This window comes from Linderina pennispora, assembly GCF_002104995.1.
Source record: "Linderina pennispora strain ATCC 12442 chromosome Unknown DL89scaffold_19, whole genome shotgun sequence".
NCBI classification, from domain to species: Eukaryota; Fungi; Kickxellomycota; class Kickxellomycetes; order Kickxellales; family Kickxellaceae; genus Linderina; species Linderina pennispora.
In genome coordinates, this window is record NW_024468267.1 from 168,873 (window position 1) to 187,553 (window position 18,681).

At 55.3% G+C, this 18,681-nt stretch overlaps 12 protein-coding genes across 12 annotated transcripts; 8 read left to right on the plus strand and 4 right to left on the minus strand.

Annotated features, from left to right (window-relative positions):
• Nucleotides 1-196: 196 nt before the first annotated feature.
• DL89DRAFT_295826 (uncharacterized protein) lies at nucleotides 197-1,894 on the plus strand (the record flags this gene model as incomplete). Its single annotated transcript, XM_040890692.1, has 5 exons — nucleotides 197-690; nucleotides 728-1,082; nucleotides 1,164-1,223; nucleotides 1,252-1,395; nucleotides 1,436-1,894. 5 exons carry the CDS (start codon nucleotides 197-199, stop codon nucleotides 1,892-1,894), a joined length of 1,512 nt encoding a protein of 503 aa, XP_040740043.1.
• Nucleotides 1,895-2,097: 203 nt separating this feature from the next.
• Nucleotides 2,098-3,579, plus strand: DL89DRAFT_307859 (uncharacterized protein). The gene is given in 3 exon segments (XM_040890925.1): nucleotides 2,098-2,374; nucleotides 2,388-2,747; nucleotides 2,875-3,579. The coding sequence occupies 3 exon segments, from the start codon at nucleotides 2,312-2,314 to the stop codon at nucleotides 3,184-3,186; spliced, it is 735 nt and encodes a 244-aa protein (XP_040740044.1). The 5' UTR covers nucleotides 2,098-2,311; the 3' UTR covers nucleotides 3,187-3,579.
• DL89DRAFT_260648 (CRAL/TRIO domain-containing protein) lies at nucleotides 3,346-4,479 on the plus strand (the record flags this gene model as incomplete). The annotated part of the gene is made up of 4 exons (XM_040885808.1): nucleotides 3,346-3,522; nucleotides 3,621-3,749; nucleotides 3,851-4,119; nucleotides 4,206-4,479. The coding sequence occupies 4 exons, from the start codon at nucleotides 3,346-3,348 to the stop codon at nucleotides 4,477-4,479; spliced, it is 849 nt and encodes a 282-aa protein (XP_040740045.1).
• Nucleotides 4,480-4,646: 167 nt separating this feature from the next.
• DL89DRAFT_270518 (uncharacterized protein) lies at nucleotides 4,647-5,825 on the plus strand. Its single transcript, XM_040888746.1, has one exon. The coding sequence runs from the start codon at nucleotides 4,679-4,681 to the stop codon at nucleotides 5,447-5,449; it is 771 nt and encodes a 256-aa protein (XP_040740046.1). The 5' UTR covers nucleotides 4,647-4,678; the 3' UTR covers nucleotides 5,450-5,825.
• Nucleotides 5,486-6,831, plus strand: DL89DRAFT_78647 (fumble). Its single transcript, XM_040892076.1, has 2 exons — nucleotides 5,486-5,633; nucleotides 5,730-6,831. Exons 1-2 carry the CDS (start codon nucleotides 5,591-5,593, stop codon nucleotides 6,635-6,637), a joined length of 951 nt encoding a protein of 316 aa, XP_040740047.1. The 5' UTR covers nucleotides 5,486-5,590; the 3' UTR covers nucleotides 6,638-6,831.
• Nucleotides 6,832-8,330: 1,499 nt separating this feature from the next.
• On the minus strand, nucleotides 8,331-9,386 carry DL89DRAFT_249807 (Formate/glycerate dehydrogenase catalytic domain-like protein; the record flags this gene model as incomplete). Its single annotated transcript, XM_040885171.1, has 1 exon — nucleotides 8,331-9,386. The coding sequence occupies one exon, from the start codon at nucleotides 9,384-9,386 to the stop codon at nucleotides 8,331-8,333; it is 1,056 nt and encodes a 351-aa protein (XP_040740048.1).
• Nucleotides 9,387-9,856: 470 nt separating this feature from the next.
• On the plus strand, nucleotides 9,857-10,497 carry DL89DRAFT_270520 (uncharacterized protein). The gene has a single exon (XM_040888747.1). It carries the CDS (start codon nucleotides 10,217-10,219, stop codon nucleotides 10,475-10,477), a length of 261 nt encoding a protein of 86 aa, XP_040740049.1. The 5' UTR covers nucleotides 9,857-10,216; the 3' UTR covers nucleotides 10,478-10,497.
• A 19-nt stretch (nucleotides 10,498-10,516) lies between these two features.
• Nucleotides 10,517-11,419, minus strand: DL89DRAFT_295832 (glycosyl transferase; the record flags this gene model as incomplete). Its single annotated transcript, XM_040890693.1, has 4 exons — nucleotides 10,517-10,532; nucleotides 10,573-10,619; nucleotides 10,657-11,337; nucleotides 11,372-11,419. 4 exons carry the CDS (start codon nucleotides 11,417-11,419, stop codon nucleotides 10,517-10,519), a joined length of 792 nt encoding a protein of 263 aa, XP_040740050.1.
• A 126-nt stretch (nucleotides 11,420-11,545) lies between these two features.
• On the minus strand, nucleotides 11,546-13,094 carry DL89DRAFT_78734 (anthranilate phosphoribosyltransferase). Its single transcript, XM_040892078.1, has one exon. It carries the CDS (start codon nucleotides 12,986-12,988, stop codon nucleotides 11,885-11,887), a length of 1,104 nt encoding a protein of 367 aa, XP_040740051.1. The 5' UTR covers nucleotides 12,989-13,094; the 3' UTR covers nucleotides 11,546-11,884.
• A 151-nt stretch (nucleotides 13,095-13,245) lies between these two features.
• On the plus strand, nucleotides 13,246-13,888 carry DL89DRAFT_78773 (uncharacterized protein). The gene is made up of 2 exons (XM_040892079.1): nucleotides 13,246-13,291; nucleotides 13,485-13,888. Exon 2 carries the CDS (start codon nucleotides 13,527-13,529, stop codon nucleotides 13,785-13,787), a length of 261 nt encoding a protein of 86 aa, XP_040740052.1. The 5' UTR covers nucleotides 13,246-13,291; nucleotides 13,485-13,526; the 3' UTR covers nucleotides 13,788-13,888.
• On the minus strand, nucleotides 13,866-17,292 carry DL89DRAFT_270522 (DNase I-like protein). The gene is given in 5 exon segments (XM_040888748.1): nucleotides 13,866-14,356; nucleotides 14,397-15,572; nucleotides 15,610-16,865; nucleotides 16,885-17,188; nucleotides 17,214-17,292. 5 exon segments carry the CDS (start codon nucleotides 17,225-17,227, stop codon nucleotides 13,990-13,992), a joined length of 3,117 nt encoding a protein of 1,038 aa, XP_040740053.1. The 5' UTR covers nucleotides 17,228-17,292; the 3' UTR covers nucleotides 13,866-13,989.
• Nucleotides 17,293-17,476: 184 nt separating this feature from the next.
• Nucleotides 17,477-18,674, plus strand: DL89DRAFT_270523 (uncharacterized protein; the record flags this gene model as incomplete). Its single annotated transcript, XM_040888749.1, has 3 exons — nucleotides 17,477-17,737; nucleotides 17,915-18,356; nucleotides 18,455-18,674. Coding segments are annotated over exons 1-3 (898 nt in total), but the record flags the coding sequence as incomplete, so codon positions are not given.
• Nucleotides 18,675-18,681: the final 7 nt, after the last annotated feature.

Consider the following 18,681-nt stretch of genomic DNA (forward strand, 5'->3'; position numbering starts at 1 on the left):
GAATTCCTTTAAAACCTGTGGAACCAAACAGGGCCACACCTCCGCAATAATAAATTGGTTCCAACATCCTCTGTTCTGGCCCTCTTTTCGCTCCAATATTTTTTCATTACACCACATTCGCGACTTTTTTGCTTTTTCTTTTGCTACATCCTGCACATTTTAGACACATTTCCATCACGTAATACTCCGCATCACCATGGGGAGCACCGAAGCAATTGAAGATTTCGCCCCAACGCCACAGCCGCCCCGCACGGACACGATCTACCCTGCAGGTGCGCCAGACATGGGGGACGAGAAGGACATCATGCGTGCCGACACCATGTCAGAGGACCTGGAGGACCAAAAGCAGGGTGCACCCAAGCTCAAGCGGTCGCTCAAGAGCCGCCACATGGGCATGATCGCCATCGGCGGCACAATCGGAACCGGCCTGTTCATCGGAAGTGGCACGACAATAGCAGAAGCCGGGCCGGCGGGTGCCCTTGTCGCCTATGCGGTGATGGGCTCGATGGTGTTCTTCGTGTGCACGTCGCTGGGCGAAGTGTCGACGTTCATCCCTGTCTCTGATCCGTTCAACCATTTCGCCGCGCGCTTCATGGACCCAGCGCTCGGATTTGCCTTCGGGTGGAACTACTGGTACTCGTGGGTGCTGACGGTGGGCTCGGAGCTCGTTGCCTGCGGGATCATCGTGCAGTACTGGCTGCCGAACGTGTCTGGGTGTGCTTTGGAGTTTTGTTGCGTTGGTGATCATGTTCCTGTTCAACGCCGTCTCAGTCAGGGGCTACGGCGAGGCCGAGTTCATCATGTCGTCGCTCAAAGTCATCACAGTATTCGTGTTCATCATTGTCGGCATCCTGACCATCACAGGAGCCACTGGTGGGCACTACTATGGAGGTGAGATGTGGCATAAAGAGGGAGCGCCGTTTAAGGAACACATTGTCGGAATCCTGAAGGCCTGCATTGTAGCAGCGTTTTCGTTCCAGGGCACTGAAATCATCGGTGTCACCGTCGGCGAGTCAGCCAACCCGCGCAAGGATGTGCCTCACGCCATCCGCTCGGTGTTCTGGCGTATCCTGTTCTTCTACGTCTCCTCAATTGTCATTATTGGTCTGGCTGATCAGTAAACCAGAACGATAACCTGGTTAACGGCGGTGGCGCCGACCAAGATCGGCCAATCACCGTTCACAATGGTGTTCGAGCGGGCTGGAGCTGCCTGGGCTGGGCATGTCATGAATGGGGTTGTGCTTGTCACAGTTCTGTCCTGCTGGTAACTCGGGCCTGTATGCGTCCACGCGCGTGCTGTGGGTGCTGGCCAAGGAGGGCAAGGCGCCGCGCATTTTCCGCAAGGTCACCAAGGGTGGAGTTCCGATCTGGGCTCTGTCATTCACTGCCTTTCTGGTCGATGGCCATCTTCCTGATCTCGCTGGTCGGCAACCAGGTCGTGTATGTGTTTTTGATCAACCTCGCTGGTCTCTCGGGCATCGTGTTCTGGCTCGGCATCGGCCTGTGCCACTGGCGCTTCCACCGCGCGTACGTCGCCCAGGGCTACGACGTCAAGGACCTGCCTTACCGCGCTGCGCTGTTTCCGTTTGGTCCCATGTATGCATGCTTCCTGCTGACAGTCATCATTATTGGCCAGGGATATGGCACGATCTGGCCCAAGTTTGATGCGGTTGGGTTCGTGTCGACGTACCTAGCGCTGCCACTGTTTTTGATCTTCTGGCTTGGCTGGAAGTACTACAAGAAGACAAAGTGGGTGTCGCTGATGGAGTGCGACTTGGTTACGGGCACGCTGCTCGAGATGGAGCGCAACGGCGAAATTGAGGTTTTCCCGCCCGAGCAGCCGGGCAGACTGAAGCGCATGCTGCGGTTCCGGGGCCGGCAGAAGTCAGACTAGACACATTTCCAATATATTCTGTTTTTCTAGTTTCCCATATACAAAAGCCCGCATTTCATGCAAACCCGGGGATTTGGAGGTAAAAAAATTAGAAATCTGCCGAAAATAGCCCTCTTTATCTTGAAATAGTCGCTTTTGTAAACATGTCGGCAAAGCGGCTCTTGACGCTGGCGCGCGATACGTTCTCTCACGAGGCCACCATCAACTGGTTCCCGGGCCACATGGCGAAGGGCGTGAAGCAGATCCGCGACGAGCTGCGAGCAGTGGATCTGGTCGTCGAAACACGAGACGCGCGCATCCCGCTGTCCTTCGATCAACCCGCAGTTCGAGAAGCTGATCGGCAGCAAGGCGCGCCTGGTGGTCTACAACAAGGCCGACCTGGCGCCAGCAGACTTGCAAGACGCCGTGCGCCACGAGATGCAGAAGCGTGGCCAGCGCGCGATCTTCACAGACACAAACATCAACAAGAGCGTGAAGCGCGTGCTGGACACAGGCGGTCAAGATGGCCAAGGCAGACCCCGTGAAGTACCCGCAGTTTGCCATCATGGTTGTTGGAATGCCGAATGTGGGCAAGTCGTCATTGATCAATGCGCTGCGGCGGATCGGTGTCAACCGCGGCAAGGCGGTGAGCACAGGAGCAAAGCCCGGCGTGACAAGGACGATGAGCAGCAAGGTCAAGGTGTTTGAGTCGCCGCCGGTGTACCTGGTCGACACGCCCGGCGTGATGATGCCGTTTATTGCCGACCCAGTCACCGCGATCAAGGTGGCGCTGACTGGTGGCATCAAGGACAACATCGCCGACGAGCTGGTGCTTGCCGACTACCTGCTGTACCGTCTGAACCGCTTCGAGCAAGTCGAGTAAGTTGTTGACACCAAAACATTTGCCATGCTATTTTTGGGGAGTCCACACACAACACATGTTGTTGACGAGAAGACTAACCGTTGTTATTGTTTTTATGTCTTCGATAGCTACTGCAAAGCGCTGGGCATTGACAGGGCCACCGACGACATCAACGAGTTTGTGGAGCATTCTGGGCAGGAAAATAGGCGCTCTACGCCAGGGCGGTGAGCTGGATGTCGACAAGACCGTGCAGTTTTTCCTTCGGACTTACCGCCAGGGACAGTTTGGTCGCCTGTGTCTGGACGATCTCGACGCGAATGCGGTTGAGGAATTCTTCCAGCGGAATCTGCAGGACGCACCACTGAGCAAAAACCAGAACAAGAAGCTGCTCAAGGCTGCACAGCGGCAGCGTGCAATCGACAAGGCCAGGGCCAAGAACCTCCGGAGCTGATATGGCTGGGGGTTGTGTGGGACAAGGGCACACAGGACCGATGGAGAATGACCAGGGCCTGAAGCCTGCGGCTTATAAATTGCACAGCTTTTGCAGCCAAGAGCCTGTTTTTCATTTTGTTTTTACGCCCACTACCAACATTTTTAACACCCGGTTGCAATGACACAGCCTGCTGGAAAGTCGCAGCATTTCACTGACGAGGAGAAGGAGCAGCTTGCCAAGCTGCGCGAGCAGCTCCCCGACATCATCCACGAGGCGGAGAAGCAATCCAAGGAGCCGGTCAGCTCCTCCCTCTGGGGCGTGTCCCTGCTGGACAAGGATGGTGCGGATGCCCGGGTGGACGTGATCCTTGGCCAAGTTCCTGCGTGCGCGACCCAACGATCTGGCCGCAGCCAGCACGATGCTGACCAACACGCTTCAAATGGCGCGCCGAGTTCAAGGTTGACGAGCTCATGGAGGAGGAGTTTCCCGAGTTCTTCAAGGAGGTCGGCTACACGTACAAGCGCGACAAGCTGGGCCGCCCGGTCACCTACAACGTCTATGGCGGGCTCGACAACAAGAAGGTGTTTGGCTGATCTGGAGCGGTTCATCCGGTGGCGCGTGCAGCTGATGGAATCGGGGCATGCGCCAGCTGGACTTTGTCGACTCGTCGTACATGGTGCAGGTCCATGACTACAACGGCGTCGGCCTGTTCAGCTTCGACAAGGACGCCCGGGCCGCATCCAAGGCCACGATCCAGGTCCTCTCCGACAACTACCCGGAGTCGCTGGCCGTCAAGATCTTCTCGTACGTGCCGTCGTGGGGAGAGACCGTGTTCAACATCGTCGGCCGCTGGCTGTCGGAGGAGACCAAGAAGAAGTTTGTTGTTGTGAGCAAGGCCAGTGCTGAGAAGACGCTGGCGGAGATTATCGGCAAGGAGAATCTTCCAGAAAAGTATGGTGGGGTCGGCAATTCCGAGAGCGAGGAATCTGATGCTGCCAAGCAACCGCCCACGGCCGAGCCTGCTCACGCCAACCCAGAGGACGATGCCCCAGAAGCCCACCTGATGCGCCAGAGGCTGGCGTCATCGATGAGAAGGTCGATCAGATTGCCCAGCCCGCACCCACTGCTGCTCCTGAGGAGGATGGCGTCACTGGCAACACCGATGGGGCTCTGGCCAGCGAGACTGCCGGCATGCGCATTGACGACAAGGCTGAGGAGTCTACCAAGACCGAGGCGTCGTCTAAGACCGAGGAGCCAACCAAGAATGAGGATCTTGTGTCTACAGCAACAACAACGGCTACTACGTCCTAAAAGTCGACTGACTTTCAGTCGGCATTTTTGCAGCCAAACCCGTGTAGCCTCTGATATAATAATTTCGACTTGCTTAAAAAATTTTCGTACTCATTTTGGCTGCGCACAACCAGTGTTTTTTTTTTTTTTTGGATCCTGACACTCTTTTCTAGCTTGCATTTCCAGCTCTCTTCTGCAATGCTTTACTGCCCTCTTTCAAATGACCAAATTAACCGATTTACCCGCCGAGCTCATAATTCGAATATTTCTGTGCGCGGCGAACCCGGCATTCGCAGCGACAAATAGACTGATATATTCGTATGTAGGCAACCCGACACCTCGGCTCTGCTACAAATTTGCAAGGTCGCTCGGGCAGGGCATCCGATCAAACACCATTGCCAGCTGCCTTCCATACAAGTTCCTGAGCACCCAGGTACTGGATCAGATCACGAACGGCAATGAACTGATCACACGCCGACGGCGGAAAAAGAGCGAGCCAGCCATGCTCAAGGTAAAGGATATCAAGATCCCAGCGCGGCTGTTCACAGCAGACATAAAAGAAGACGATGCAGACGGCAAGCCGCCGGCGGCAAAACGGCGAAGGCTGACATATAGCGCGCCGCAAAAGCGGCTGTGCAAGAAGAAGATCAAGCTGGTTGAGCACCTGCTATCGCTGGGCGTGTCGGTGAAGGGAGCCAAGGGTTCGACAGGGCTTGTGCTGTCATCCAAGGCCGGCAACCTGAAGATGGTCAAGCTGCTTTTGAAGAAGGGCGCGGATCCGACAGCAGGCGGCGAGAACAAGGCATTGCTGATGGCGGTAGTGCATGGGCACTTTGGTGTGGTTAAGCGGCTGGTCAAGGCAGGGGCTCCGGTCAACACGCTAGCACTGCGGTATGCAGTGCAGAAGAACCACCTGGACATTGTGGCCTGGATAATGAAGCAGGGCGTTGCGCCGGATATGGTGACGATCCAGCTTCTTGATCAATTATAAGGGGATTGCGTTTGCTGCCAAGGCGATGACGACAGGTGATCGCGCAAGGGCAAGGAGCCGCAGCCTCGGCCATCTCTCCTCTCTGCCCTCTTCTTTGCTGTACTCATTCTCGCTGCATCTTGAGGCTGTATTTTACGGAACATGGCTCTTGTTGGACTCGACGTTGGCGGCTCGCTCACCAAAGGTTAGAAACCAGTCCTCCTTGTTTGTTGCTCGGGTACATCAAGCCCGCCCAGTATGCAGAATAGACTCCTTATCTTGTAGTTGAACCACGATGTAGTGCTGGTGCGTGCAAATGAGCCGAATGATGACACGTTATACGATAACAGCGCATTGGTGCAGTTTGTTATCAAGTACACCGCAGCTGGTGCCCGAGTCCCTGCTGGCTGGCATGCCCAGAAGTCCCCAGAGTATCACCTGCTGCAGTTCCCTACTGCCGAGCTCGAGGAAACCGTCGGCCAGATAACGCTGGCGGCGGATGCACAATCAGACGCCGCCAATCTCCCTGCTCTCCCTGTAGCAGCAACAGGCGGCGGGGCATTAAAGTACAAACACCTACTGGAGTCAAAGCTCCGGGTGGCAATCACATTCGTCCACGAGCTGGCAGCGCTATCAGCGGGCTGGAGACACCTCCACGCCGACAAAGATGCGCTGCCGGCATTGGTGACAAATGTCGGCACCGGCGTGTCGCTAATCCGTATTGATAAGCACGAGTTCGAGCGCGTCACGGGCAGCGGGCTGGGTGGAGCAACTTTCTGGGCGCTCTGCCGGCGTCTGACAAAATACGAGCGATTTTCAGACATTCTGGACGGGCTTGTCCTGGGCAATCCAGGGAACGTCGATACGCTGGTGGGCGACATCTACGGCGCCGAAGCCAGCAAGGAGATTGGCATGCCGGCCGACCTCGTTGCGGGCTTCCTGGGCAAGCTCGCTGAGGACAGCAAGGACGCGGATGTTGCTGCTGCCTTGCTGCGTCTGATGGCCAGCAATCTCGGCCAGATTGCCGTTTTCCAGGCCCGCAGCCTCGGGCTCAAGCGGGTGTGGTTTGTCGGCGGGTTCGTCCAGCACTCGGTGGTGCAGAAGGCTGTGGAGCAGGCCGTGTCGTTTTGGGCTCAGGGAACAATCGAGACGCGGTTCGGTGGCCAGGAGACGGCGCTGGGCGCGCTGGGTGCGCTCTTGGCCCGCTGAGCGACGCAGGCGGCGAACCAGAAGCAGCTGGGACTATTCACTTGCTCCTCCAATGCCGCCATGCAGCCTGGCTTTTTCCTGGAGTAAAAACGCCAGACCTATTCTCCCATTGGCGAAAAAACGCCTGCGTCCTGGTCAGACCCCCACCGAGCAACAAGCGATGCCGGGACAATGTGAACGCATGCAGACGGGCATGTCCACTATTAGCGAAATAAATACCACTGCAGCCTGCAGCCAGGCGTGACTCTGGGCCAACAGAGGCGACATCCATGTGCGAGAGGCAGTGCGGCCTTTGTGTTTCACGTCCTCCTCTCGCCCACCCTCCCCTGGGAATCTGCTTGGCTGGGAAATATCCGCGGGCTCTGGTGCCCCACACACACACCACCCGCTAAACGCTGAGGCGGACTGGATCCCGGCTGATCTGCTCGTCCTGTTTCCCTGAGTCGGTCCTAAAGCAGTCTACCAGCGGGCCTTTGCCCAGAGCACATGCACAGCACAAACAGCAAAAAACAAAACCGGCGTACGTGGCGGTTTCGGTCCTTCGGCCGTGGGCCGGATGAAGAGCGTCAAGAAAACGAGTCACAAAACCCCCAGGTCGATCTGCACTATTTACCGCAACAAACATTTGCAAAGCTGAAGCGACTGGTCGTCCCACCTGCAAAAAGCGAAAGAAAGATTGCATATTTCCAGCCCTCGGCGTGTATGCGGCCGCGGACGAGACACCGCGCTGTAAATCTTGCCCACCCTCTATTTGGCTGAAAAATATAACCAGCCTGGCTCAGCGACACTGGCGGCATGGGAGATGAGAAGAGGGAGGCGCTATTTTTCTTTCACAAGCAGCAAAACAGGCAGAGGGAAAATGTGAGCATTTCGCTTTTGGCTTTCGGCAGCTTCCAGCGGAGCGCATGACGTGCGTTCTGGTGGCCACTCCTTTCGCCATCGTGCCAAGCGAACTGTAGCCTGCCGCTTGGTATATAAAAGGCGGGGCCACAGCACCCTCCTCTCCAGCACATCTCACAGCCCCTACATTCCAGCCTTCCTCGGACTTTTCTAACCTTCTTCCATATCTGCTTCAAAATGTTCGCCCTTCGCCAGTCGTCCAAATTCGTCCGCCCGGCCCTTGCCCGTGCCTACATCTCACACATCCCGCGCGTCGCCAACATGGGCGGTGCCTCGACCAGCGCACACGAGCACTCGTCTTCTATCGACACGTTCAACGGGAACCTTGTTTTCAACGAGGACATCGCGATCGAGAACTTCCACGAGAAGGCCATTGCCAAGGACTCGATCCTGGCTGCCACCAACTTTGACGAGATTCGCGTTGTGCCGTCGGCCTCATCGAGCTACCAGAACGTCCATGTCGTCTATGGACACTAAAAAAGGCAATCCAGCCGTTATATTTCTGTATCAATAGTCAGGAGGGCCACCACGCTTATCCTCCTTTTTCATCAACAATGCTTTAGCAAATGCAGATAATGATGTGTGGAACACTTCCATAGAAGGCATGCTGTATGTATCCGCCACATGTGTCGCATTCAACCATAGCACCTGGTCTACCGCAAAATAGCGGCATCAGCCTTTGGGCCTCATTGCGGATTGATGACAGGCCTGGACAAGCCACATATGCACACATGTGTACGAAGGGACTAGAGATTTGGGCATATATATATATATATTAAAATGGGAGATGCTTTTAGTCGGTAGTGGCCATCGACGCAACCTTCTCATTGTACAGGGCCTCAGCACCAGTCCACACCGGGGCGGTGTCGCGCTCGGGCAGCTGCATCAGAGTGGGCAGCAGGTCGGTGGCGAACTGGTTCGACGCCTCGCGCGGCAGCATGGTGGGCAGATGGTCAATCGAGCACAGCTGCAGGGGCTTCGGGTTCTTGGTCTCAATGTCCAGCAGCGGCTTGTCAAAGGTGGTGTTGACGTTGTAGATGGGGATCGGGTTGAACGGGTTGGTGGTGTCGCAGCTGACATCAACAATAACCGACAGCTGGCGCTCGCCATCAATCTGCTCCTGCGTGATGAACGCCGGAATCTGCGACGACAGATAAATGCAGTTGACAAAGATGTCAGCGTCGATGATCTCCTGGAACGGGCCGCCCTTGGCGGTCTCGGCCATATCCCACTTGATGATGTTCTCCTCGGGGATGCCGGCCTTGCGCGCATATGACACAGCACCGGAGCCGCAGCGGCCCAGGGCGCCCATGACCATCACCTTGGGGAACTTGCCAATTTTCGCCAGCTTCGCCTTGGTCTCGGCAATCAGCACGTCCTCGTTCGGGTACGGCGTGATCTCGGGATAGGCGGTGCCCGGATGCAGCTGCTGGTGGCACCAGGCGTCGATGCCGACAGCCGAGCCAGTGAACCCAGCATAGAACCCAAAGGCTGCCACACGGCGGCCGCTGGCGTCCTGCAGGAACTCGAGGTCGTACAGGAGGCCCTTGCCGTTCGAGAACCGCGATAGAACGTCCTTCCAGCCGCCCTGGCGCTTGTAGCAGTGGGCAAACATGATGTGCGTGTGCGGCAGCGGGGTCAGGTCGTTCTCGGGCAGCTCCTTCAGGCCAGTGATGATCGCATCCGAGGGAGCAGTGCGCCACGAGTCGCCAGGCACTAACCGGCACCCAACAGCAGAATACTCGGCATCCTCAAAGATCCGGTTCTTGTCGCACTCGACCGTGATCTGGAAGCCAGCATCAATCAGCTTCTTGCAGACCTCGGGCGACAGGCACGCGCGGTGCTCCATCGGCTTGGTCTCCTCACGAAGCCAGAGATGAACCTGATTTGTCGACATGGCTCTTTTGTTGGTGCTGTTATGTGTGGTGAAAAATGTGGAGAGAGGATGCGTGATATTTGACAAGAGATAGGCAGTGGCATGCAGTGGTCACGCTGGCCCTCAGCTGTTCTTTTATACACCACCTACCTGCCCACCCCTAGTCTGCCGGCAGCATTGCTTACGGAAAACTTTTGCTGTGGCGAAAGGAAGCAGTAGATGAATCATTGTTTCTTTCGCTCGCGGCCACAGCATTTCGAAAGGCAAAAACACTGCAGTGGCCAAGAGGGATCGTCCCCGCCCTTCTGGCATCCTGGCTTGCGGTCCGCCCAGTTGTGATTCACAAAAGATACCAGGCGGTCTGGCATGCGAGGCGGTACCCAACACCTTTATTAAAACGCAGTCGTTTCATGACGCACCAGCTGCCCTGAGCGAAGAGCTCGGTTTGTTTTCTCACAGATCATGCTGCTTCTGGCCAAGCAGGTCCTATAACTTGCTCTTGCCAACCAGCAACCGGCAAATTCCAGCGCCGATGTTTGGAGCCAGCTCCCCAATAATAACCCACAGCTATTTGCACATATTTTACTGCCAGAATGGACAAGCAGACAGCAAGCCAGAAGCGCCCACGGATCGACGGGCAAGGTAACTAGAATATAGACTACAGCCAAACGCCTGGCGCCCATGCATCACCGCTCAATAGCCACCTGGCAGCTGTAGTCAAGAAACGCACGCCGATCCGCACAGACACGTCGCCCTCCGACATCTACGTCACCCGGGACCGCCGCAAGTTCCAAGGCCAGGTAATGCGGGCGCGCAAGCTGCTGTCCGAGCGCAGGTATGCCTCAATCACAATCCACGGGCTCGGCGCCGCCATCGGCCAGGCAATTCGGCTAGCAAACACAGTCAAGGCGAGCCTCGGCGACCGCCAGGTGGAGAGCGAGGTATCCACAGAAACCATTACATTGTATGATGACGTTATTTCAGACGATCCGACAAAGGATACCGAGACCCAGGCGCGCCAGAACTCTGCGATTAGAATAAAGCTGTCATTGAAAAAACAATAAACACTAGTGCTCGGCACGCTTTTCCTCCTCCTGCGACTTTCAGCGCCTGTGTGGCCTGCGCAAAGTTCTCAAGCAACTCCAGGACCTTGCCCGACTCGATAGTGTGCCGTGCAATCTCAGCACCTTCCTTCATGCTCTGTGCCTTGCCTGCGATATACAGCAAGGAAACCAGTGTTGACCAGCACAAAGTCGCGAATAGCAACATCCCCGTCAATCAACTTGTTGCCCAGCAGTCGCTGCAGTGTCGCCTTGTTCTCTTCCAGCGTCGACCCAGCCGCCTCGGTCAGCGGGTGGGTCGGCACCCCAAAGTCGCGCTCCGGGTTGATCGTGTAGTAATCGACATTGCCGCTCTCGCGCAAATGCCACACATGCGTGTCGCCAGCAATGCTGATCTCGTCCAGGTTCTCGTCGCCGCATACAACAGCGTAGTTGCGATGGCCCAGGATTTTCAGTGCCTCGGCCATCACCGGTCCCAGGGCCTTTGAATGGACCCCAATCACTGCCCGGTTTGGCACCACCGGGTTCGTCAGCGGACCGAGTACATTGAACGGCGTCGGGAACCCGAGGTCCCTCCTCGTCTTGGCCAGGTACCGCATCGAGGGGTGGAACGTACTGGCAAACAAGAAGCAGAACTTGTACTCGCTCAGCAGCGTTGCCACATCCGACGGCGTGATATAGTCCAGGGCGAACCCCAGGCTCTCCAACAGATCTGCAGACCCGCAGTTTGACGACGATGCCCGACTGCCGTGCTTGGCCACCCGCAAACCAGCTGCTGCAGCCACTAATGAGGAAGTCGTCGAGATGTTAAACGTGTTCCATCCGTCACCGCCTGTGCCTACGATATCTGCCACCACGCCAAACTCTTCAGGTGTCTCAGTACCTGGTCTCCAGAACTGGCACTAGCGCCTTGTCGAGCATCTCCTTGGCCAGCGCCGCAATCATCTGTGGCTGCCCATCGACTCCACGCAGCTTTAAGGCCTGTCAGGAATCCGCCCATCTGTGCCTCGCTGGCTTCGCCGCGCATAATAGAGTCTAGCCCCTGGGCTGCATGCTCAGGTGTGAAACCGTCCGGCTCCAGGATAAGGTGCTTCAAAATATCGCGAAGGTGCTGTCTGTTGTCTCTGAGCGATGCCATTGTTTAGAAATTATGCAAGTAGGAACTGTTGGCGGGGAAAAGAAGGTCTTGTTTGTGCTGGTATGACGCCAGGAACCATGCCAGTAGATAAATGGGTTCTAGGAAGTCACTAGCGCCCAGATTGCGGTGCTGTGAGTCACCTCCATTCTGCCAGGGGCCAATTGAAATTGGCGTGGTGACGCATTGGTCTTTCCTGCTGCATTTCGGCCATTTTCCGTCCATAGGGGATGGCAAAAGCCGACTATGCATCACTGAATCAGCAAGTCGCCATTTTATCGCGCCCGTCTTGACAGCTCCTGCGACTTCAGTGCCTGTGTGGCCTGCGCAAAGTTCTCAAGCAACTCCAGGACCTTGCCCGACTCGATAGTGTGCCGTGCAACCTCAGCACCTTCCTTCATGCTCTGTGCCTTGCCTGCGATATACAGCAAGAAACCAGTGTTGACCAGCACAAAGTCGCGGATAGCAATGTCGGACTCCTGCAGTGTGTTGCCTAAAAGTCGCTTCAGAATTCTCTGGTTATCCTCCAGATTTGACCCAGCCGCCTCGGTCAGCGGGTGGGTCGGCACCCCAAAGTCGCGCTCCGGGTTGATCGTGTAGTAATCGATATCGCCGCTCTCGCGCAAATGCCACACATGCGTGTCACCAGCAATGCTGATCTCATCCAAGTTCTCATCACCACACACGACAGCATAATTGCGGCGACCCAGGATCTTCAGTGCCTCAGCCATCACTGGCCCCAGAGATTTGGCACACACCCCGACTACAGCCCTATCGGGTACGCACGGGTTCATCAGCGGGCCGAGGATGTTGAACGGCGTCGGGAACCCGAGATCCCTCCTCGTCTTGGCCAGGTACCGCATCGAGGGGTGGAAAGTACTAGAAAACAGAAAACAGAACTTGTACTGGTGAAGCAAATCACCAACATCCCCAGGCGAAATATAGTCCAGCTCGAAGCCCAAGCTCTCGAGCAAGTCTGCCGATCCGCAGTTCGACGACGATGCCCGGCTGCCATGTTTCGTCATGCATAATCCTGCCGCTGCTGCCACTAGTGATGAAGTCGTCGAAATATTGAACGTGTTCCATCCATCACCGCCCGTGCCAACGATATCCGCGACAACCCCGCCCTTGGACCTGTCAATGTTCGGTATCAAGGCGTTATCCAGTGCCTCCTTGGCTAGCGCGGCGATGACCTGTGCATTACCGTCAACGCCGCGCAGTTTTAGCGCCGTCAGAAACCCACCCATCTGCGATTCGCTGGCCTCGCCGCGCATAATCGAGTGCAGCCCCTGGGCTGCATGTTCGGCTGTAAACCCCGTGGGTTCGAGAATCAGGTGTTTGAGTATTTCTTTGAGGTGCGAACGGTTAGCAGTCGTCATGGCAGCTACGGTAAAAACAGATGTAGTAGAACGTAGTTTAGGAAGAAAGTGGCCAGAGTGCAAAAACAGGAGGCGCTCCTAAATAACAGTGGAATGTGGGAAGAAATGGGCAGCCAAGGTGCCAAAACGCTCCCATCCAGAAATAGCTGTACCCTTGTGCCTCTACTACCACCACACACTAATGACACCTTAAAGTGTGCGTATTGTTTGCATCGATGTCAGTACAAGCCTCTTCCTCTTGTGCGCAATTCGCAGTTCAGCCCCACTGGCCTTTCCTCTGCGAGTAAGAAAACTCGGTCGCAAGTAGTTATTTCTACCTGTGTACTATCGCCAGTATACACAGTTAACAATATGAATGTTTGAATGACATAGGCTGCTTGCTGAGGTTCATTTCTGGAACCAATGTTCAATTTGCAAAACAACGCGCCGTATATAAATACAGCCACACACACCCTGATCACTACCAGCCATCCTATTTTTACACCACATATTGTAGATCAGCAACTCAACCGCTCATATACTCTATACTTCAATCAGCATGGTCTCTTTCACCACTCTCGCCCTCCCTCTTGTTGCGATTACAGGCTCACTTGCCCAATTCCTTGGTGGTGTTGGTGCATCTGAATCAGTATCTTCAGGCTCATACTACAACAGCCAGATGACTACCGGCTACGGTGGCTTGGGCATGATGGGCGGTCTTGGCTATGGTGGTCTTGGCTACGGCGGCCTTGGCTACGGTGGCCTTGGCTACGGCGGCCTTGGAATGATGGGGGACTTGGATATGGCGGTCTCGGAATGATGGGCGGTCTCGGCCACGGTGGTCTCGGCTACGGCGGTTTTGGTATGATGGGCGCGTACACCGGTGGCGCTGGCATTTTCGGCCCTTCAGGTTCGATCATGGTCGGCCCGCAGTATGCTGGTGGCATGTACCTCTAAACCACGCACCTTACGCATAATATTATCTCTAGCACCTTATAATTGAATTAATGAAACGAATAAACCTATCTATATTCACTGCTGCTACCACCGCTATAGCTTGGCTGGATCGGCTCCCAGGTCAGATTCACCAAATCCTCGTTGTTGTCATCAAGCACATTGACTGGGGCCTGCGAGTGACTAGCTGAATAAGGAGTAGACGAAGGCGTCAGTGCAGCCAGGCTGCCCCTGCCAAGTGCATACGGGTTGATAGACAACACCCCACTACCACCACTGCCAGCTGGTCGCATATATGACTCATCATCCCACCATGCATGAGAGTCAGAGCTCGGCGGCGGGAGAGCTGCCTTTTTCTTTGACGGAGGTGGTGGCGGCTTTGCCCGGCTGCTCTTTACCTCAAGCTCAGTAGCCGCCGTGCCCTTCTCTGGCGCACTGTCCCAATCAATCAAATTCTGCTCAACCGTTGTCCCACCACTTGCTTCGGCCTTGGACCCCTGCTGCCTCGTCCTGATGGTATTTGGTGTATAGCTGCCGGATGATCTGATGTTTTTGTACCTTGTCAACAGACACCACATCAAACTCCATCATGGCCAGCACCGGCTTGTGGTCCGAGATGCACAGTTCATCGCGATAGTACTCGAGAATGCGAACATTGTGTCCTTTGTACAGGATGCGGTCAGTCCACGATGGCACGCGCACCTTGTCGCTGGTGTCGTAGACATCCGTTCCTACATCGTACTTGTAGGTTGGTGGAAAATGGATCTCGGCCTCGCTGTATCCGGCAAAGACATTGTTGGCAGCCATCTGCACGCCCAGCTGATCATACATCATCAGACTGGCCACCTGTCGCTCCGCTATCATCCGCCGTGCCTGGTCGTTCGGCAAGTCGATGCGGTAATTCAAGTCGCCCAGCCATATCGCATAGTCGTGGTCTGACACACGGCGACCCCGCCTGAACCTCACGCCATGCTGGATTGCCACATAGTCGTTGTTGCGCTCTTGTACATTATTTGCACCAGCAGCCAAGTGCGCAGCCACGATGCAGACGCTTGAGTCGTCGAGATCCAAGTGCATGGCGACACAACCTTTGTTACCAGCCATACCCGCTAATCCAGTCTTGTGCTTGACCATCTGCAAGTTGTGGATACGCGGCAGCACGTCTTCATGAGCAAAGAACAGCAAGGCAACACCTACGAGCTGTTCCGACGAAACTAGCACGTACTCGCCCGATGCCTTATCCCCGAATGCCTTGCGGTGCTGCATGTTAAGTTCGTCAGACAGCACAGACTCCCACACACGGCGGTTGGAATTGTCAGCAGCGATAACTGATTGCACGTCCAAGTTGACAACTTCCTGGAACCCGATGGCAACAAAATCCGGCCTCATATTTCGCGGCATCGCCAGCCATGTGCCCAATGGCTCGCCACGGTAGGGTGCACCATGCATATTATAGGTACATAGCATGAGGTGCAGCGAGTCCTTTTTGCTGATCTTGTTCAACTCCATGTCCAGATCCCTCATGATCGCCGAATGATACCGATCGTATATCACAACCCGCCTTCGATCCGAGCCCGAGTAGTCCATGCCCAGCAGTGTGTCAATAACATCCTGCTTGCCCTTGTCTTGGAAGTTGTTTTGCATCAACCGGCTTAGCGATTTAGTTCGCGTCACTCAGGAATCCCGACCAGCCAGACTTTCCCGACGTCGTCACACTGTTCTTCAATGCGCCTGTGCCCGCATACAGCCTAGAGATGGCATTTCCGTTTGCTCCCCATAGCGAGCCGATGTGCTGGACGGCGTTCCGTGCAGCTGACCGTGACAACAGCGCATTCTGTCCAATGAACTCCCCAGAGACATACCGCGAAATAACGCTCTGCACAACATTGGTCCGGTCCAGGCAGTCCAGGCAATTCGTCCGCTGAACACCCCGCTGCAGGCTCAAAATCGTGTCAGAAGTGGTGTCGACGAGGAAGTACTGATAGTCAGCCATCAGCGACTTTATCTCCTGCACCAGATCCTTAACGCGGTCAAACTGTCCACCACGCACCTCGTTATTGTAGTCATATGCTGTGTAGAGAAGCAGCTCGTTCGGAAGCCCCATTGCAAGCACTTGCTGGTGGTACATCTGGCCCAAATCCGCTTCTGACGATCCACTATTGCCTGTAGACGCTCCGCCAGCCATGTCCTCGTAGCTCTGCACGTAGTGCATCCTCAACAGGTTGACAACATTCACGCGCTTGTATCGATCAAGAAGGTCCGCAAAATGCCGCTTCGTTGCTGGCAGACTCGCCTTTAGTGACCGTGTTACTTGCACTCTGTGGCTGCCAATCTGGAACCCATCCTGGGTCCAGAACAGCGGTACACTGCCCCGGACTTGCACATGCGCAAAGGTCAGCTGCGGCGTGGCTATAATCACTTCCGACTCCACTTCGTTGGCTACAGCCCCAGCGTCGTTGATTCCGCGCGTGAGGAACCGCGCGCCTGAGCGCTGCGAGCTGCTGCGAGAAATCAAAAAGACTGACATATGTGCGCTCCGGGGTGTGCCTGTCAGATTCCCCAGCGCATCCAGATACACTGCGCCAACGTGGCCCTGAATCAGCGAAACCACGAAACCATCCTGGTCAAACTGCTGTCGCTCTTCGTGGCTCAGCATATGCAAACGATAGTCCATGATTGCCTTCACCATATTGCTGTTCCAATGGAACTTTTCGTCGGGATCCCTTACACCCGGCTCCTCGTTGACTATGGCATTGAGTCTCTGCGACTGCATTGACCGAGTCAGATCGAACGAGGGTGAAAAGTAGAATGCCCCGTTCTCCAAGAAAGAATTGAGCTGGGCACACGGATTGGTGATTCCGTACACATCCATCTCGCCCGTTGCGTGGTCATCCATCGAGCCCATTGGACGGTTGCTCGCCAGCATATCATAAGGTCGAGTCCACTAGCGACAGTGAGGTCACACGAAGAATCCGAAACACTGTCTTTTGCTCGCCACGCAGTTCTGCCAGGTTACATACTGGCTGGCACGCCTTGACCAGGAATAAGTGCGTATCATTGAGGTAATCCAAAATGCCCACGATGCCGTATACTGGGTCAATATCCAGCGGGGAGTACATGCGAAGGGATTGCTGAACAGACTCTCTGTTGACTTCTATCTGTACGTCGTCGTCGCTATCCGATGTCACCCGGTGAACTTTTATCGACAGAAACGACGCTGCAGGGTCGTCCAGAGCGCCGACCGGCACCAGACCTACAGGCACGCGGCTGGCTCCGGGTATACACGAAGAACCGCTTGGCCTCCATTTGTACTTGCATTCGTAAAATCCGAATAAAAGGACGGTGAAATTAAAATTGGCAACTGGTGAAACATAGGCGGCGAGAAACAACGCGGAGAGAGGATACCCCATGACGTCTGATTTCGCAGCGGTGGAGCAGGGTGTGCAGTCCTTGGCATTTCTTGATCCGATCATGTCCTGATTGCTAAAGGGCAAAAAATGATTTTCTCCTTCTTGCTCTTGTTGCTTCTATGCCTCGCCCTTTGCTTCTCCACCCTTTCAGAATTGCTACATTTAGGACAATGGCACTCAACAGCATTCTCACCAACACAAAGATCACCCGGACGCTGTTCTCGTACCTCAGCTTCTCTGACCGCCTCTCCGTCACCGCTACCAGCAAGTCCTGGCGCTCTGTCTTTGTTCCGCTTCTGTGGGCTGAGTTGACGGAAGACCATTACTCGCTGGTTCAATTCGAACGCCTGGTCTCCAAATACGGTCAGCACATCGAATCGTTCTATGTCTTGGATCCAGATAACGAGTTGACGGCAAGCGAGGCCGATGAGACAGTTGATCCTGTGCCCGAATTTGCACACCTTGATAATTGACGATATGCGTCGGTCGTCGATGGTTCAAACGGCTGGTAACCAGGACAGTTGAACAGCGCGGTGCGCAGATCACGCGGATCACTTTGAAGCACTTGATATTCGAGGGCGAGAACGCAAAGTCGCGCAATCCGCAACATCGACGCCATTATCAATTCCATATCGAAACTGCCCAACTTGAAACGCCTGGATATCGATAATGTCGAGATGCCTGCGCAAAAGCTCGAAAAGCTAATCAGTGAGCTCAAAACAGAAAAGCTCGTAGCTTTAACAGTCGATATCGAAGAGCCCACCACAAGGAAGACTGTCGAGACTGCACTGGATCGCTACGGATCGCAGCTGGTTTTGCTGTCAATCGACAAGATCACAGACGACATTGCTGCTGCCCTTAACGACAGGTGGAACAAATTGGTGGCATTAGAGACTCTGAGACTTGCCTTCTTCCTAAACGAGTCGCAGAACGCGTTTGCAAAGCTTTCGGCCGCTGATCTCCCAAATTTGCGGATGCTGAGTGTGCGTGAGGACACCAACGACGAGCAGCTCCGCTCGCTTGTGGTCCCATCCCTGGCCGCGAGTCACCCGGCTCGAAGCCGACTGCCTATGGATCGAGGATGCAGCAGCCCACGCGATCAGCACCCAGGCACCTGCCCTAGCGCGAACTGCGTATGACCTACCCGACATTCATATCGCCAGAGGGCTTGTCAATAATCCTTGAAGCTCACCTGCCTCATCTTCACGAACTGCACTTGGTTGGTCCAGGTGTTGATCTGGCTAGTATCTGGCAGTCCAGCTGGCCACAGCCATTGGCCCTGCGCGACGTTATGCTCAGCGTCGCCCATGTCTCAGCCGAGATCCTCACTTCAGTCCTTGCCAGTGCTAA

What these genes read in the sequence shown, in the direction of transcription:
- DL89DRAFT_78647 (XM_040892076.1), top strand. Translation starts at nt 5,591, where the DNA reads ATGGCTCTTGTTGGACTCGACGTTGGCGGCTCGCTCACCAAAG. An exon ending in TGGCGGCTCGCTCACCAAAG is followed by an intron (nt 5,634 to 5,729) that starts GTTAGAAACCAG and finishes ACCACGATGTAG; the next exon opens with TGCTGGTGCGTGCAAATGAG.
- DL89DRAFT_270522 (XM_040888748.1), bottom strand. An exon ending in ACGTCGGGAAAGTCTGGCTG is followed by an intron (nt 15,573 to 15,609) that starts GTCGGGATTCCT and finishes TAAATCGCTAAG; the next exon opens with CCGGTTGATGCAAAACAACT. An exon ending in GTCCAAGGCCGAAGCAAGTG is followed by an intron (nt 14,357 to 14,396) that starts GTGGGACAACGG and finishes TGATTGGGACAG; the next exon opens with TGCGCCAGAGAAGGGCACGG.
- DL89DRAFT_78734 (XM_040892078.1), bottom strand. Translation starts at nt 12,988, where the DNA reads ATGACGACTGCTAACCGTTCGCACCTCAAAGAAATACTCAAACACCTG.
- DL89DRAFT_78773 (XM_040892079.1), top strand. Translation starts at nt 13,527, where the DNA reads ATGGTCTCTTTCACCACTCTCGCCCTCCCTCTTGTTGCGATTACAGGC.
- DL89DRAFT_270520 (XM_040888747.1), top strand. Translation starts at nt 10,217, where the DNA reads ATGCGGGCGCGCAAGCTGCTGTCCGAGCGCAGGTATGCCTCAATCACA.
- DL89DRAFT_307859 (XM_040890925.1), top strand. Translation starts at nt 2,312, where the DNA reads ATGCAGAAGCGTGGCCAGCGCGCGATCTTCACAGACACAAACATCAAC. An exon ending in GTCTGAACCGCTTCGAGCAA is followed by an intron (nt 2,748 to 2,874) that starts GTCGAGTAAGTT and finishes GCTACTGCAAAG; the next exon opens with CGCTGGGCATTGACAGGGCC.
- DL89DRAFT_270518 (XM_040888746.1), top strand. Translation starts at nt 4,679, where the DNA reads ATGACCAAATTAACCGATTTACCCGCCGAGCTCATAATTCGAATATTT.